Here is an 18,339-nt window from a genome sequence, read left to right on the forward strand (position 1 = left end):
TCTGTCATTTGTGTTCAGGCATGCAAAAATTGAAAACTATATGCCATACTTATAACCCTAACCATGTTTTCATACGCACAATGGAAAACTGTAGAAAACAATATAGACAAAGTTAAAAGACAATTATGTGAATATCCTTGAGAAGACAGAAATTCACAGCGAACTTTTATCTTAGGAATTCAACTAAGAATTGTTCAAAAGTCTGCAAATTTAAGATAAACTTGTCAGGAGTCTCAAAAGCAGGGCTGGATTAAGCAGGAATCCTCATTAACTAACTTGCTATGATTGTCCATTTCAGCCAAAATATAAAATGTTATTTACCTATTTAAGTATCTGCTTTGATACTGTTACAATCACTCACTAGTCAACGATGGACAATAGCCAATTTCAAGTTGATTTTTTAAGGACTTTTTCATAATGCTAATGATCAGCTGCACCATTCTCCCTGATGTTCCTCATGTGAATTACTACAGATTCTCTGAAGTAGGAACAGTCACCAAAGTTGCAGCAGCATCCTAATTCCCTACTGGAAGGAAAGTCATCTTGCAGAAGGACTGACTGCGAGGAAAGTCTTTGGCTTATTCCCAGCTTCAGAGTAACACAGCATCTCTGCTGACAGAACGGTATGGCTCCTGCTTGCCTAATTAATAATGATGTCCATGTTAAGTGAGAATAATAAATTTGTCGAAGGAAACCAAGCATGGCTCATTAGCCAGATCCATTCAAATTAAGGCAGAAGGCTTCTTTATCATTGAGCAGTGACATCATCTTTTCTTCTGCAGAAGGAATCTTTTCTCTTTGGAAAAGGTGTCCTCTCCAGAAGCTACGCTGCTCCTTTTTGATTACTTATGCCTTTTCATTTCATGCACAGTGAGTCCAATAAACACTTGTATTTAGGCTATTAATCAGGGAAATCTTCTAAGATGCAAGAAGCTGCCAATTTTTACTTCAGGCAATGAGAGCTGAGTTCTTCTTTGTATTATGATCTGTACACAAGAAAACAAAACTGGGTCTAACTGCTTCCATGCTCATGGCATGATTTTTATGCAGGAAGAGGTGCTCAAGAACTGCCTCAAAGACTGGTTTACCTGCAATGTTATATGAAATATAAAGAGCAATTTGAGGATGGAGCTGTAGATATTAATGACAGTAGTGAGCAGTTTTTGACATGAGTAATGATCACGTAAGATGTTCAAAATCATCCTAGTCAGTTATATATGTGCACAGACTAGACCTTGACAGTTAAAATGATTTTATTTCAGCTTTTAAAATGAAGCAAATATTCATGTCTGTTAAATTAATTATAATAACTGTTAATAATACATAAATAGAAGGAATAAACAAAATCTGTTTCCTTTGTTGACTGGCTCAGTTCTGAAAAAAGGAGATCTAAGTGGCCTGCTGTAACCAAGATTCAGATCTAGTACCTATATTCTCTGAAGATAAAAAGCACCTTCCCATCAATTCAAGAGTACAATAATTCCAAGGTACAGTGACTGTAAAAACTAATCAGATGATGCTTTTATGCTTACAGGCATCAGAGCCCTGATTATTTTATCATTTGTGCCTGCTAGGTGTATCTACATAAACAGAAAATCTTTTTTTCTAAGGGATTCTAATGATCTATTACTTTATCTGGTACTTCAGGAATGCTTTTCTGGCATCCCAGTTAGTTGCTATGGAGATGGTTCTAATAGCATTTATAGGCAGCAGAGAACAGATTCAAAAAAAAAAAAAAAAAAAAAAAAACAAACCAAAAAAACCAAAACAAAACAAAAAAACCCCCAAACTATTTTCTAACATACCCTCATTAATCAAATAATAAAGATAAAAACACCTTATGTTATTTCTCTGCAGGCATATGCACACACACAATTCATGTTATGTGGGCAGTCCTGTATTTTAAAGTTAAAATATAAAAATATTTTGAAGTTGCATATATATGAATTTAAATGCACAGAATGTCACCTAAACTAAAACTGAACCAAATATTTTTTAATGGTCAACTTTTATCAAAGTAAGTTTTGTCATGGGAAAATTAAATGAACAGAAAATAAATTTCTATTTCAGTTAAATTCCATCAGAAAGATCTGTCTTATTGCTTGATATAAACAGAGATGTTCATTCCCTATAACCTGTTAGTTACAGCACTGAGCTACAACATAAAATTAATTTTTTTATTCTACCATATTAAAAGATGATAGACTAAAAGACCTGCATTTGAATCAGTCCAGGAATACAAACATTGATTTCTTCTAAGCTGGTGCCATAAATGTACCTGTGTATTTCTCAATGTTCCTCATCTGGAGATGTTTTTACTTTTATGCCATATGAGAAAAATTTTCCAAAGTTGTCATAAAGCAGAATCATTATCTTTTGGGAAAACTATTCTAATATTTTCTAAAGAAACATTAGTAGTTATTTTCTGTTAAAGAAAAATCAGAGAATAATGTAATTAAAGAGAGAGATTTAAAAAAAGTGCTAACCATCTCTTTGGAGAGGCATTAAGGTTTTGTACCTCTTTAAACTTTGAGTCATTACCAGCTGGAAATGAAGTTCAAGAACTTCATTCGAGAACTATTTACCCAGAAGAATAAATATTATTATAATATATAGTTCAGATAGCAATGTTAAAGAGTGTTCTTATCCTTTCATTTTGAGCTCCTGTTTACAACTTTATTTCAGTGTTAGTTGTCTGCCTGAGGATATCTTATCTAATATTTATAGTTAAAACAGCTCAAACACTTCTGTCAAAGATATTAAGGAAAGGAATGAAATGGGCTTGTCCATGTTAAATACATACACAAAGAAAGTCACCCCTGGAAACTGCTTTTCTTGGACACTGCAGAGCTCCTTGGTGATCAGGCTTGACATTTGACATTTGGTTGCTTTAGGAACAGGACGAACCTTTTGCTGCCTTCTTAAAAATCCAAGTTAGGGTCGCCTGAAAATTACAGACACCCTTGGCAAAATCTGGTTTTTACTTTTTTGAAGATTTCATTCTGAACATGCTCCTGTGAAGTGACTGAAGATTTTTCCATCCCTGTGGTGTAACGGAAGAGAAGAACTGCCCTACTTTTCCCAGCTATGTTGCTATGTACCAGCTGTGGGAAACGAGTACAGGAAAACCTGTACCTTCTGTATCTCTGTATGTCTCAAAGAGCAGAGAAGAAGCACTTGATTCAAGGACAGAATTGGATGCAGAAATTATATGGAAAAAGAGAAAATCAGCAAGGTAGGAGGAGACATGTCTTACAGAAACAGGCAGCACCCGAGAAAGCCCAAATATAGCATGATGTATTAGGGCAAAACACAGGTAGGTGTAAAGGCAGAACTGAGCGGGGTGAGAAGTGTGAAGAAGGGAAAATAGGCAGAAACAGATTAAAGATATGCAAGAAGGTGGGAGTAAATGGCAATTGGCAAAACAGGTATGGTATCCAAGAGGCAAGGAAGGAATGGGGATTAGGGGGAGAGTAGTGGCAGCATTGGAAAATGATGAGCAGATTTTGCTCTGTAGTTACCAAGTTCACCACTGACATTGAATCTTATACCTATGGCCATGATTCAGAACTTCTTGGCTTCCAAGACTGTAACAAAAGAAATTACTATCAGGAGCACAAAGAACGGAGAACAGGGCTCCTAACTTAAATACTTTGTTTAAATGCAAAATAATTTATGATAATTTTGAGCTGCTAAAATTCTCAGATGATGAAATCTTTGGGGGGGAGGGGGTTCTTCAACTTTAGATGCACTTACTTCAAAGACAAGAAATCTGCACCCACCGTGCTGTCCTTGTAAAGGACTCAAATGTTGGAAGGAAAAGCATTAACTCTGATGAAACACAAGCCTGTAAAATTACCAACCAAACTGGTTATTCATTATAATAAAATCATGACTTACATGACTACATACTATTTTCCATCAGAATTCCTGACTTATTCAGAAACCTTATAAATACATTATGGAAGGCTGAGAATAAATGAGGGCAGTGCAGAAGAAATATATCTGTATGTTTCAGCAAATGTGTAAAAGAGGATATTTTATATTTACTTGCTAACAGTGCGCTGCAAAATATTCAAAAGTGTGCATGGAAAAAAAAGTCCTGTGATAAAAATACAAAATAAGAATTCATTAGGAAATTAATAAATTTGTTTTCAAAGTTGACTCTAGTTGTTCTGCCAAAGTAATAAGTAGAGGTACACTCTGAACTGAACACATTGAAGAAAATGTTAAATAGTTGTCCCTGAGAGAGAAATAATTTATTTCATACGATGAATATGACAAGGATTCTGTGAAAAATAACAATATTGTCCTTGTTGTATGAAAGCCTATGTTCTGAAATTCCTTAGGCAATAGAAATCCAACATATTATGCTAAATTTAGTTATTTCAAAAGCCAGAAAACTTTAAAGAAAGATAATCTCAATAGAAAATGTTTTCTGAAACAACTCAGATAATTAAGATTGTGATCAAAAGAGAAAATTGATGAATATGTTACCAAAAATCTACTAAAATTGATGTCTGAATATACTAGTGAATAAATACTGAAATAATAGTTTATTCCACATATCTCCTTTGTTAGTGGTCTTTATAGTTGGCCAGAAACAGAAAGAAGAGGATAGGAAGAGGGCAGGTTCATGGGCAGGAACAGGTTAAATGTGAGCAGAAGCAAGAGAGGAAGGTGCCTGAAACTGAAACAGGTTGGGAATTAGTGAGGGGTGTAGAGAGGGAGCGAGGACAGCAATCGCATGGCTGCTGCTGCTGCTGCATGAACTCAAAGAAGCAGTTTTAGCATCATGTCTACCATGGCTACTGTATACCGAGACCTGCTATGACTTCACCCAACTTTTATCACCCTGATCCTCAAAATGCCTTGATCAAACTAAGTCTAATCTTTCTCAAGCTTTGGTTACGTCTTGCATGACATCTGGGTTGTTAAGACATACCTTATATATCTTACACATACTTTAAGACCTTATCTTATATATCTTATACCATATTGTATGTCTATCCTCATTCATTATTCACATTTCACACCTTATTCCTGTTCTTTTTCATCATTCCTTTAGCCTTATGTTAAAAGACAAAGTTAAAAATAAAAAATAAAGTTGTTTTTGCCTTTTGAGATGTGACCAAACCACTGTAGTCTCATAATTAGAGAGGTAGCAGAAAGCAATTTCTTAGATGGAGAATGGTACAACTTTGCCACAAAGAGAAGGAAGGGGTTGATGTATTGCCTTTAGCCAGCAGAGAGGTTACAAGAGTCATTTAAAGAAGTTTTTTCTGCATTTGTTGTTCTTTTTCTTTTCCTCTGTGTGTTTACCTTGTTTTTTCTTTCAGGAAGCAGGATTAAACTCAAACAGTGGCAGCTCCAGCCCAGCTCAACTAACTTTCTTTTTTTCTCCAGAGTAGACAGTTTGTACCATCTTAATATTGTGTAAAAACTATCAGAAAAAAAAGTGGTCTTGTTTTATTCTTTTAAAGAAAAGTCTCTCTGCAGTTCAAAGGAAACAGAAAAGGTGAAGTTAGGGTGAAAGCATTATTTAGTACATTATGTTTCAAATACTGCTTCTCCTTGTTTTTCTAGATAAATAAAGTTTACAAGACTTTAAATGGTGGCAGATGTCATCTAACAAATCATGCTGTCTTATTGCTTTCAGAAGAGACTCAGTGCTGCACAGTAATAAGAATATCAACACCTTTAACACTGTGAGCCCATTAAATTTATCCAAAGTAACACACCATGTAATTAAGGATTGTACCACTATGCACATGTTGAAGAGGAATGAACTGACATCACATACAGGATCACAGATAATATGGAAAACCAGAGCAGAGGTGTGGTCACCTAGTCCACACCTCTATGCAAGGTGGGAGCAGCTACATATCAGTGAACCCTGGCATTGCTTGTCTGGCTGTTTCTTGTAAAGATTCAGTGATGTAAATTCAGTAACCTCGGTAGGAGCTCTATGTACTGAACGTTACTAATACTTGAGAAATTTTCCTTTATTGTCTAACATTAGCCTGCTTAATGATGGTCTTAATACCAGTGGGTATGAAGAACATTTATGACTTTTACTATTACTTTTATCGTATAAGACAACTGCAATTCTAGTTAGGGTTCAAACTCTTGCTCTTTTCTCTAGAAACATTAAACACATTTAAATTTAGCAGAGGAATCAAACCAAGGATGGAAAACTATTTCTGTTGTTTAGAACTGAAACACTTGACACTTTATGACTTTTTTCCAGGAACTACACCTGGCTAAACTTTGGCTGAAAATTTAATTGCAGGATTAACATGTTCATAAAGGGATTAATTACTTATGCCTCCTAGGCATTTTTGAATGTGTGTGAAGTGCTTTAGTGGAATCATACCAGGCTGCAAGTCATAATGCATTATTGTTCTGGTAGTGTATGAATGTGATGGTCAGGGTTTTTATGTTGTTTACTATCTAAATTTGTAAATAGTTAATTAGAGGATCAGTACTCACTAACTAATTTATGTCAATACATTTTTCAAAGTCACAATAGAGCTCCTTTAAATCTACTTTTATGCTTCATTTTTTCCTAGTCTTTGTGATTATTTAGAAGGTTCTAATCAAATTAAGAATAGTGACTTTTGGTCTTGCTTAGGACAAGTTCCCTCATCTTCTCCACATATTCTGATGAAACAAACAAAAACAAATATACAATAATAGCAAAATAGCAATTTACTATTAGGACTATTATAAGTATTACTTAATTAGTTGTAAATTACATAACAGTCTCTGACAGTTCCAATTAAGCTGCAGGACAGCCTGGCTTTTCGATGCCTGAAATTTGAGAAGGACCTTAACAATTGTAAGGAGCATCTCAGTTTCCTATGGTTCATGAGAAGAATCAGACACTTTAAAATGGGTGATGATGGAGAAAGCACGCTCTGCACACACTGGGAACTATGAAGAAAACATTCACCATGATGACAGATGATTTCTGAGTTTTATTTCATGTGTTCAGACTATATTCCCTTTCTGACAGTTAAATCAGTGAAGTCCTCTGCTGGCTCTGGATGTTAATATTTATTTAGTGCTTTAATATTTTTACTGTCACCTGAAGTGGAGGCATTCTCTCATATTAAAGCACTGAAATATTAATATGTAAACAGTAGGATCTAGCAGTTCATATTCTGTACTGTAGCACTTCTGTCATGGAGCAGAAACTTCAAATCTCTCTAACTGAAGAAAATCATGCCACCTTTTAAAAAGACTCTAATCAAAACTGCTCTAGTGAAGTTCATCAGAATTTAACTCAGATTTAAGGAGTGGAATAAGGAGAATAAATGCTTTGGGACAGATTTAGTGGTAAGTCCTGTCATTGTGGTACAAAGGACATTTGTTGGAAGTTGCGAGCACGCAAGAGAAAAAAGAGCGCTCTGGGGAAAGTTGCATGCTGGTTTTTGGTGATTAGGAGTCTAAAAATGGGGGGAAAAAGTAAAAAGACAAAAAAAAAAAAAAAAAAAAAAAAAAAGAAAGAAAAAGAAAAGAAATTTCTTATTCCAATCTAAACAAGCCAAGTAATGCAGATAAAGTCTGATCAGCAACTGGCTTGATAATATTTGCTAACTCATTTTGACAAATTAGACATGACTCAAGACTAATTAATTGGACTCACATCCCTTCAGGCTCTAGAGAGCTGTGAAACATTGTAGCAGTCCTGACCAAAAGACTCAGCACTCCATGCAGACAATACATCTTATCTCCTTCTCAGAATGTTCCACAGCTTGTTCAATAAAGAAGGAAATCTGCTTTGAATATATTAATTCTAAAGCACAATGTCTCACTCCTGGACAAGTTCATATGAAGGTTAGCATAAGCTACTTACAAGTTCATCTGCTTAAAGGGAGCATTAGCCACAGAAGCTCTACCTTTATTTACAAATTAAGCATGTATGGGACAGTTTGATGGTCTTTTCTACAGCCAGTTGGCAAGAAACAGGCCAAATCCATACCATGACACTCTTTTTCCCTCCCCAAACAGGGTGCTTACATGTAAGCTGCTGATTAGGAATGCCCCCTTCTCCCATGCTAATGCTCAAGCTATACCAGGAATTGTTTGGGAGAGCACTAGTTTGTCCAATTGGCCCCAAAAACATGGCAGCGATCACTCTAAAAATTACAACAGTGTAGATAACTGTGTTCTCTCTCCGGGAATGCTCTGTGATGTCTACTTCTAGTAAGTGTGTATGCAGAACAATCCGAATTTGGGCCAGAACTAAAAGCACTTAAGAGACATTGATTGATGATACCGTCCTGCAAATGGACCTTATTATCTTCTTATATTTCTCTCTGCCTAACGACATGTGATTGTGTCTTCTGAAGCAGAAATACAGAATAATTTGATTTGGAAGGATAATTTTCCTGAAAGGAATAGCATGAACTCAGTTGTTCCTGCAGAAGAACAGGAAATGTGAGAACTGTCTCTGGTAGAAAAACCCAGGTTTCTTTTCTCTATTTTTTCATTAGGTTTCCGAAACTATCATGCTATCTATCAGTCTCTGAGAATATAATCTCTTTAAAACCCTTTCTGTTTGGCTGCCCTTTGGACTTTCCATTCATTCTCTTAGGAAAACAAATTTATAATGAAAGCAGCATGTGAGGTACCATAGTAGGGAAGAAGTCTGAAGGTGATCACAAAGTAACAGTGTAACTTTCTTTTTTTTGTTGTATCCGCTTCAACAATATCCATGGGGCATGTACAAATGTGTCTAGAAAAACACACTGCTAAAATGGAGAGAGAGATTTATGATGCTGGCAGAAAACCTAAACAAAAACTTGAGTCTCTACAGCAGCTCAATTTCCCAGTATTAATGGGAAACTGTTTTTCTTGTTTTCACTTGCTTTTATATTTAGCCAAACCAGGGTTAAGATCTGTAATGCCCACTGCAGAAGATTGGAAGAAAGTGAAGATTAATACTCCAGTGTCAGAAGAAGGTGTAATTTTATTGCAGTGATTTTTCTACTTATTATTTTTATCATTTACAGTTTTTTACAACTCAGAGCTAACGAACCTATTGGAAACACTTTAACATTTTATAAACCTGACCATGCTTAAAAACAATAAAGAAATGATTAAATATGAATAAAGTGATAATGAAACACAAAAAGGATATCTATATATCACTTAAGCTATAATTGTATTTTTAGGTAATATACCAAAGCTTTGCTGAAATTGTGTTGCTTGTCTTCCAGTTTCACAAGGAATTCTTAGAGAAAGAATTTTTAGAGAAACTCCCAGCTGCAGTGTCCTCTGTTAATATAGGCTGAGAATGGTGTTTATGCCCAGGCAGTTTGGAGAACCAAGCGATAAGAACAAACAGCATTTTAAATTTTTTTCTGTCCTTCCACACAAGTGCCAAGAAGGCACCATTTCAGGTTTTACTGCTTTGTGGCTTGTACTCTTCAGCTGACTGGTTTAGGCTTCTTTTTATTTAACCTAACTCCTACTATAAAGCTGAAAAGAGAAAAAATCCCAGCACTGGTGCCAAAGCAAAGAGAATAAAGGAGAAGAGAAAAAAAAATGGCTAAAAATGAGTAAATGCAAAGTATCAGAAAAGGAAGGCGGTAGAAGGAAGGAAAAAGAATATTAAAATGATGAAAATTTGTATGACGTGTTTTGTATGTTTATGCTAAAATAGTATAATAAAATCTTTGGATAAACCACAAGCAACAGAGTCGTCCTTGCTCCCACAGGTTTGATTCTGAGTACGTACGCAGGTGCTTACGGCTCTCCAGGTTCAAGTTCTCAAGTATTCAGAGGTGCCCATTACAAGTCAGGTATTTCAGATTTCTCTAAGACTGTGTCCTAAGAGAATTCTCCATACCCCATCCCCAGCGTAATGTCTTCATAGGCTAAAGAACTTTTTCTGTTAATACACTCCTTACATCAACACTCTGAAAGAGTCAGTGCTTGCACATGCTTGGTAGCTAACGGACACACTAGAGCGATGGGACATGTTGCATTTGGGATGCGCTACTCCTTAACAAAGTCTCCAGACCTCATAGGCAAAAGAAGCCATGTGAGAGCTCCTTTTCTGTCTCGTATTACTTGCAGAGGTAGTGTGGAGTTTGGGGTTTTTGAGGGTTGGTTTGTTTTTGGATTCTAAATTTGAAGTCTGAATTTTATTGAGCTGTTGCATTTGTATGTTGCCTCTTACAGGAAAGGAGAGTGTACCTTCCTGACCTTCAAAAATGAGGGAATGCACCATGTGTAAGGTCTTCCCTTTTACACTTTAACACATTTTAAAAATATGATTTTTCATCCTTCTTCTTGATAATAGTTTATCTCTGCCAGGATTAAGTTTCAGAAAAGGTCAAATTATTTTAAAATAATTTTGCCCTAAAAAAAGTAATCATCATTTCCAATTGTTTCCAAACATTGGAAAGTTGTTCAGATGAATGGATGGTTTTTCATCTCTTTTTTTCTCCTCTTTCCCTCAAGTTTTAGATTCAGAAACACTATACATCTGGAAAACCGATTTTCACTATTTTTAAAACAGAGAAAAGACAATATACACTAATTCTGAATTAAATTTAAATGAAAATGAAATACATTGTGTAATAATGGCTCTATTCAATATGCTACACACAGATTTATCTGTAAGCATATTTCATTTGTTCTTCCAATATACTAAGATTTAAGCAAACTGAACAAATTTAAAGAAATAAGACAAAAGTTTTCAGAATGATATTATACATTTTAAGGTCTCTGCTTTAAGTGCAATTTTACATTGCAGCCAGTTTGAGTTATATCTGTGTATTTGCAAGTGGAATCAATTCCTACTTTCTTAGCTGCTCAGTTAGAAAAAAGTAATGTTACACAAGTTGAAAGCACTAATGTAGTAAAGTTATAAAATTCTTTTTCAATACAAAACATAATGCATTCTGGAGAAACAAAATAGTTTCCCATGTACAAGAATGGTAACCTGGTTCAGATTGTTTTATTTTCAATTTTGCCATGCCTTTTGAAAACATTCCTTACAGACTTTGATCCTATATCCACTGATATCAGGATTTCTGATATTGACTTCAAAGCGAACAAAACTGATCTCTTTCTGCAAGGTGGTCATATACTACATAAAGTTTCTAGTTGCAGTGTTATGCTCAGGCTCTCTACCAGCCTGACAACATGGTAAATAATTTTATATTTTCTCATCATACCTTGAGAATTTTGCACATTATCTCATAAACCGAAAATGTTTTCTCTGCTCGTGTCCAATCCCAGGTTGTGACCTTGGAAAAAAAAAGAAAAGAAAGAAAGTAATTTTTCTTTATTAGAATGAAGTTTATAAAAGAAAAAAATCTGTCTATAAAACTTTCTACCTTTACGTCCTGTATAATTTGTACAGAAAGAATAAACACTACCTTAGAGAAATAACTACCAGGGACTAGACTGTTGCACGCAGGCAGTACTGAGGAGATGTCCTGCTGCCCCTTGTCCATCCCGTGGTGGCTTTGCATGTAGGCCACACCAGGCAGGAGACTCCAGCCCACGCTGGTGGGGCTTGCACTCAGATCCCCAGAGGAAGCAGTCCTTGGACTCCTCTGACAGAGCTTGCACTGCAAAAGGCCATGCTTCTCCTTCTTCCTTCCTTGCAGCTGTGTGTCACAATCTGTCCAATTACCTACATTACTTGCAAAGGTACCAAAATATAAAACCGAAGTCTCCAATTCTGTCCTGTTCTAGATACTATTTCATATGTAGGACACTTACTAGTGTCCACTGGGCTTGCAGTCCAGGGAAAAAGTAAAGATGAAGGGTAAAGGTTAAGACTTGAACAGGAAAGAAAGGGATAGATGAATTTATTCAGTCAAGGAAGAGTCAAGGGGATATCACAGCAATCTATAAGTAACTCCAAGAAAACTATGAGAAGAACAGAATTATTCGTAGTCTCAGAACATATAACAACAAGCAAAATGGATTGAAAGCTGAAATTGTACATGAGGAAAAGATCTTAATGGTAAGAAGTATTGGACAGTGGTCTAGCTCCAAACCAATTGCTTATGTATCTGAGCGTGCAAAGAGGTATGACTGATCAAATAAGGGGGAAAAAAAAAAAGATAGATAGAGGGGGAGGTATCTATTATGCACTTCTTAAACACAGGCCTCCCTAATGTGCTATAACTCACCCAAACTCAGGGAAATTCTTTTATTTGATTTTCTGGTTAAAAAGTTGGTAGCACATCTCTGTTCAGAAAACAACTTAATGCAAGGAGCTTATACTACAAACATAATTAACAGAATTTTTATTTTTATAAAATTAGCTTACATATCCATAACTAGAAGCTCTGAAACTGCAGTCTTGAACCAGTTTGTTCTCAATCTTTCATAATCCCTGGAAAAGCCGAACCCTTATACCCTGTATACCTGCAGAACAGCAAACTTGTGCAAAATTTTCATACAGAAAGCATGATTATAGAAGTTCTTTCAAAAGCCCTACTGTCATCTTTGAAAAAAAAGGATAACTTTTGGGGGCATATAAATATGTAAGTATTACGTGACATGTATTTTTGAGGTAGCTCTGTAAGAACTTCCACTTGTCCCTTAAGGAGTATGTTTGTCATGCTTCCCTGATACCCCAAGGACAGAAAGTATTTTTCAATGTTTGGATTGCCTTCCTATCTTCAAATAAGAATCTCGCAAAAAAATCATGTTGTGGTTGCAGCCCAGCTGAAATGAGACCCATAAAGACTTCAAGCATCGATGGCTTCTCTCATATACAGCAGCCTTCCAGCCTTGTCCATCACCACAGTCTGGAACCTCCCTGCAGCACTATTAACAGCCTGTTCCTGCTTTTATCTGGTGTCAAGAAAGGAGGTCACTTCACCTGACGGGCAGCAAATGCTCAGGTAGATCTGCCAAAGCCAAGAGGGCTACTTTTGAATTAAGGTGGTCAGCACCGTAATTTGACATTTTAATCTTCTCTTGAAAAATATCCACCAGCAAAGGCCAAACTCCCATTACTAGTGCTGAATCAGTGAGCAGCAGTTAGCAGCATTGAACACATTAAGTTTCCAGCTCAAACTTAATTCCATTCTTCATGTCCTTTAACATGTTCCTAAATGCTTTGTTAACCAAACAAATGTGAATAATTACTGCAGAACGATGCAAACACTTGCAAGCAAGCTGGGAACTACTTCACTCGGGAAGCAGCTGCAGTCTGGACCTGGCAGGATCAGGTTTAACAGCAGTTCTGAAAAGTCACCCAATAAACAGAATAAATGAATCCATGCTATTCTCCCTATTGCCAATACCGGACTGCTACTGGCTCCTTAGCTAGTGGCTTAAAAGTCAGCCAGAGCATATCAATATTTACTGCAGTTTAGATATATCATAAAAATGCAAAATACATTTTTGCCTATGAGACAATAGACAAAATTTTGCCTTCTATTTCCAGTCAAATTCCAATTAATATATTTAACCTAAACAACTTCATTTGCTTCCCTATCTTCCTTCTTGTACTTCCAAGCAAAAAAAGGCTACATTTAGGATAAAATCTAAAGACAGAGATATTGCTCTGCAAGCCTTGTCATTTCCACAGCATGCAAAAAGCTTTGATATTTCCCAAAATCTCAGCAGTTTGCCTTTCGAATGATAGTTCAGTATAAATCTAGCCATCTTCCTTCAGGCTTTTTCTCCCTGCCAAAGACAAATGAAAAGCCCCCTATTAGTATGAGTAGATCTCTGTTGTATTTCTTCTAAGTGCTCCACTAAGCGGGGGTGAATAAGTGCTTGTGAGCTGCTGAAGCATCCGATGAACAGCTATTTTCTGTCACTACTGTACCATATTCCCTACAACTTTTCAGTGTTGTAAGCTGCAATCCTGTCAGCTGAAAGAGTGATGTCCAAGTGTGAAAGCCTTGTAAATATTACATGAAATAATTGTAGTTAATAACACTTATTCCTGCTAAATATGATAAATATACTTACTGGAGGTGCTATAAATTTATAAAGAGAAGATCCCCTCAGTGCTAGAAACTTTGGTGTGTACATTCGATCTTGAAGGGAGTCTTGTTCCCGTTCTTCCGTCCAGCCCATATAGACTATCTGACAAAAAAATCAATAGTGTTGACAAATTTCTCAGATATTTTCTTCAAATTATTGCAAATATTTCATGCAAGTAAGCTGATGTCTGTCAAATCTTATATAGCTACCAGCCTTGAATCATTGACAAAATACGGCTTCGTGGCAGTTCGCTTATAATCACATAATTATATAGAGAAACCCTGTTACAACAATCTGAAAACATCAGAATAAATATTTGTTGCACTAGCAAAAACCAGAAATGGCTAAAACACATACTGAGCAGAAGATAAAGGTCTGTTATCCCATTAAAAGCTCTCTGAAGTAATGCTACATATTTGCTGACAGATCACATCAGTGGAATTTAACGCAATGAAGCGTAAGGAATCACTAGGTAGGAATTCAAAAACAAATCATAGTTAAAAATATTCAAATAGGAGACAGACATAGAGATAGATGGGATTTTACTGCAATAAAAAAGCAAAAATGCTGGAGCACACTAATTTTATATATCTTACTGATTGAATAAGTTCAGAATTTATTTCTATTGTTCACTGTAACAACAGATATCATTTAAAAAAAGTGTATTATTGTATTGAAAATAGTACTGCAATTTTAAATTGTTGTTTTAAAAAAAGAATGCTGCATAATTTATACTGGTTTAAAATTTGACATCTCTTTTTCTTAACATATGTTTGTAATTGGATTCATTAGCATATTTAGGCATTTTCTTAAAGTTTTAAACCCCAGAGAGAAATAGTCAGTCAATTAAAAAATTAATCAACAAACCAATCAAAAGAAAAGTCAAAGTCATACATCTTCGCTCTCTATATCTTTGTTAGGGAGGTGAAACAAGAAAGGAAGAAAACAGCAAGTTTTTGAAGGAAATTGTTAAATTTTTATATAATGTTACTAGCTACATCCTCTAAATACCAATTCACTGTTATGTGTTAAACAATATGATCATTTTTAAATTTCTGGAAGGAATGTTCATTTCCTCTGAAAATTCATATTTATGGGTTCTGAACTTCCTTATATAAGAATAGGGAATTAATAGCCTGTTTTCAGGTACTCTTATCTTGAATACTCGTCATCTATAGCTGAAGCGCAATTAGAAAACCTTGGACTTTTACCACTATATGCACTTCTTCAGAAACAGATGTATGAACTAGGACTTATGTCCATTTTAAAATAAAGTTCACCACCCATCCATCTATCAAATATGAGTAACCTTATATCAAATCTACAAAGAGTAATAGAGCATTAATCACTCCTATTCCAACTTCTGGAGAACACCTGAGCAAGGAATAGACACATAATGCAACTTTTGCTTTATAATCATGCTATTAATAATGAACGATAACTTCTACTGTGCACTGGTACACTACTACTACGGAAAACAGACCAACTCGTATCTTATACAGTGCACCTAACGGAATAGACCTATTCTTTTATATACCTTTCTGAAACTGGTTTCCACACTTACTATGTATGGGTCATCCTCCAGTGTCCTGATCTATTGTGTATTGAAAAGTTAAAACATAAGAAACTCAATCTAAGAAAAATAACTGTAATCATATTAATAATCAATGAACTAGTAAGCTTACTGATGGCATAAAGGTACCTAAGATTAATGTTTGTATTGCACGTTTTATCATTTCAAATTTTGTATCTTGCATACTTTTAGACACAGAAGCAAGTTACACAAGCTTATTATTTAATTAGTGTTGGGAAGAAGTTTTTAATCAACTAATCTTTATGGAACATACATTAAAATAAATGTATTTCTCTGTTGGATTTCATTGCTGCATACTTGAAATTCATGCCTTTATAAAATCCCCCTATACAAACTCATAACTCCATATATACATACATACATACTCTCCATTACTGTTCACTAGATACTTTATATTCTACATACATGCACGCAGGGAGACAGGGAGAAGGTCTGTTGTCACACTTACAGTCAAACCTCAACATTCAATTCTATTGCTCAAAGCAAACATTAATACTGTAATATAGTTGTGGGTCCCATGAATAAGAGCTATTTAGACAGAGATATTATGCTCTGGGTGACCCTGCTTGAGCAGGGAGGTTGGTCTATATGATCTCCAGAGGTCCCTTCCAACCTTACTGATTCTATGATTCTATGATTTAAGTATTTGCTGATTTTGTGATTAAACAAGTTTGTCAGGTTCCAAAAGAAGACAGAGCCATAGCACAGGACTCAAGAATTAATTTGAGTGCTCGATACTGCAGAGACATGCAATAACTAAACTGCCTTATCCCCTGAAATCCCATCATTTCTGAAAGAAAAACAGTCAGAAAGAACCTGACAGGCGCCGTAACAGACCTTTTAGATGATTTCATTTGAATGATTACTCAGATTTCCCTCACTTCTGCTATTTTGTATGTAATTCAGTGCAAAAAATGTATAGCCTCCCAATCCTCTAACTTAGTAGGAGGAGTCTAGAGATTTCAGTGACAGAGAGGGGCTACACAGAGGAGTAAAATTCATATTAAAAACCATGTGCCTACGTTTTGCACATTTTTCTCTGTGCAATAAAGAAGGAATGAATGATCTCTAGTTTCTAGAAACTGAGATATCTGTACCTTAAAATTAATTACATTGAACTGATTTGGTTTCATCTTCAAGCTGTTTCATTAAAATTGGACACACAGCAAGTTATCATCTTGCCTGATGATTTTTAATATCATTGTACCATGATAAATAATCTGTGTTCAGCTAGTGTTTTTTTCTTTCACACATTGCTCATTTCATTTTACAAAGTTTCTATTTCTACTATTCATCAGAATAACAGGATAAATTCACTCATGCTGTGCAGATGTATTGATATTTCACATTTGATTGCCTTAATACTACAGCAGCCATGAAATTTAAGGCAATTGCTCCTTTAGTTATTTCTCCCTTACCTCTTCAGCTCTTGAGGATTAGATTAATTTTACAATCTGTTGTACTAAGGATTTGTTACCAAAAAACACATTTCTCTTTCAAGCTACTTACTATTAACATATGAATTGTTAAGTGTAGACTAAGTGTAGACTATTAGCAAATGAATTGTTAAGTGCAGACTATCTGCTTATAATTAGGAACATTTAAAAAGTTGTTTGTATATATATATATATACATGCATGTCAGGATTAAAATAATGTGGGCTAGATTCTGGAAAAGAGGACAAAACTGAACAAATACTTTTTAAGTATTTTACTTACTTACTCCTACAATGGTCTTAATTTATCTTGATGAAGCAGATAAAGTTAGATAAAATGTTATCATTTTTACCTGATGAAGCTGAGAAATTGATTAAAATTTTTCACTTGTGAGATAAAATTGAAGTCTTGAGCTATTTATGTTGATGATAAATATTTTAACTTTGACTTCTAAAAAAGCTTGAACTATAAGAAAATTATTTATTTGGAAAGGGGTCTCTACAGAATAATAGTTCGTCAATACATATATAGTGGAATGTGGATGAATATGAAATTTGACTGATGAGATTTGGAACAAATAGGGTCTTAATGATACACATGTGGACCCAGCACAAAATCCTACTGAATTTCATAAGATTCTGTTTAAAAAGACATGTTTAAACAATAGACACAAGAAGCATGAAAATAAATGGTAACCACAAAGTAACAGCACATGGCACGCCCTTTTATACATTTAGCTTCTTAATCTTAGAAATATTTCTCTGAGTCTCTACAAACATTATCAACAAAGGCTAGGAAAAAAAATGTTATATGGGATAACATCAACCTAAAAGACAATTTTTGCAGCCCTAATAGCTTCTAATTTGCCTGCAGCAGCTCATACCTCAAAATCAGAGGCACCAAATTAGTTAATTTAGTGTCTGTTGGTTCAACAACAAAGATTCAATAAGTTATTATGGTTTATCAGTTAAATCATGTACAGTTGAAAAAGAATCTAAATCTAAATGACAAATGAAACTGGATACTCTCTCCAGCCAAAAATCCATATACTTCTAATTTAGTGTGTATTTACAGCACACAGACATCCCAGTCCAAGCAGGATAGTAATCCACAAATTGTCATATTTCATACCAGTCCAATACATTGCTAAAATGTTTCAAATAGTCTTAAAAAAATCCTTTCTATTTTCAGAGATACTTCTTCAGGTTTTAATATGAATTTTATTTTATTTTATGAGCAGCTGAGAGATAAAAATACAAGAAAGTTTTCCCCAAATGAACTGTAAAATATATGTGACTTCAAATTAGAGAGGCCATTCAAAGATCAGAG

At 35.0% G+C, this 18,339-nt stretch overlaps 1 protein-coding gene across 2 annotated transcripts in view; it reads right to left on the reverse strand.

Moving 5' to 3' along the window:
* Positions 1-18,339, reverse strand: part of SNTG1 (syntrophin gamma 1) — a 156,912-nt gene that overhangs the window by 31,736 nt on the left and 106,837 nt on the right. For both annotated transcript variants that reach the window (XM_062568243.1, XM_062568242.1), the window contains exons 12-13: positions 13,966-14,082; positions 11,196-11,267 (exon numbers count right to left, since the gene is read on the reverse strand). In XM_062568243.1, the coding sequence (XP_062424227.1) occupies positions 11,196-11,267; positions 13,966-14,082 (189 nt within the window). The remainder of the gene's footprint in view (positions 1-11,195; positions 11,268-13,965; positions 14,083-18,339) is intronic.

The sequence above is a fragment of the Rhea pennata genome, chromosome 2 (genome assembly GCF_028389875.1).
Source record: "Rhea pennata isolate bPtePen1 chromosome 2, bPtePen1.pri, whole genome shotgun sequence".
Taxonomy (NCBI): domain Eukaryota; kingdom Metazoa; phylum Chordata; class Aves; order Rheiformes; family Rheidae; genus Rhea; species Rhea pennata.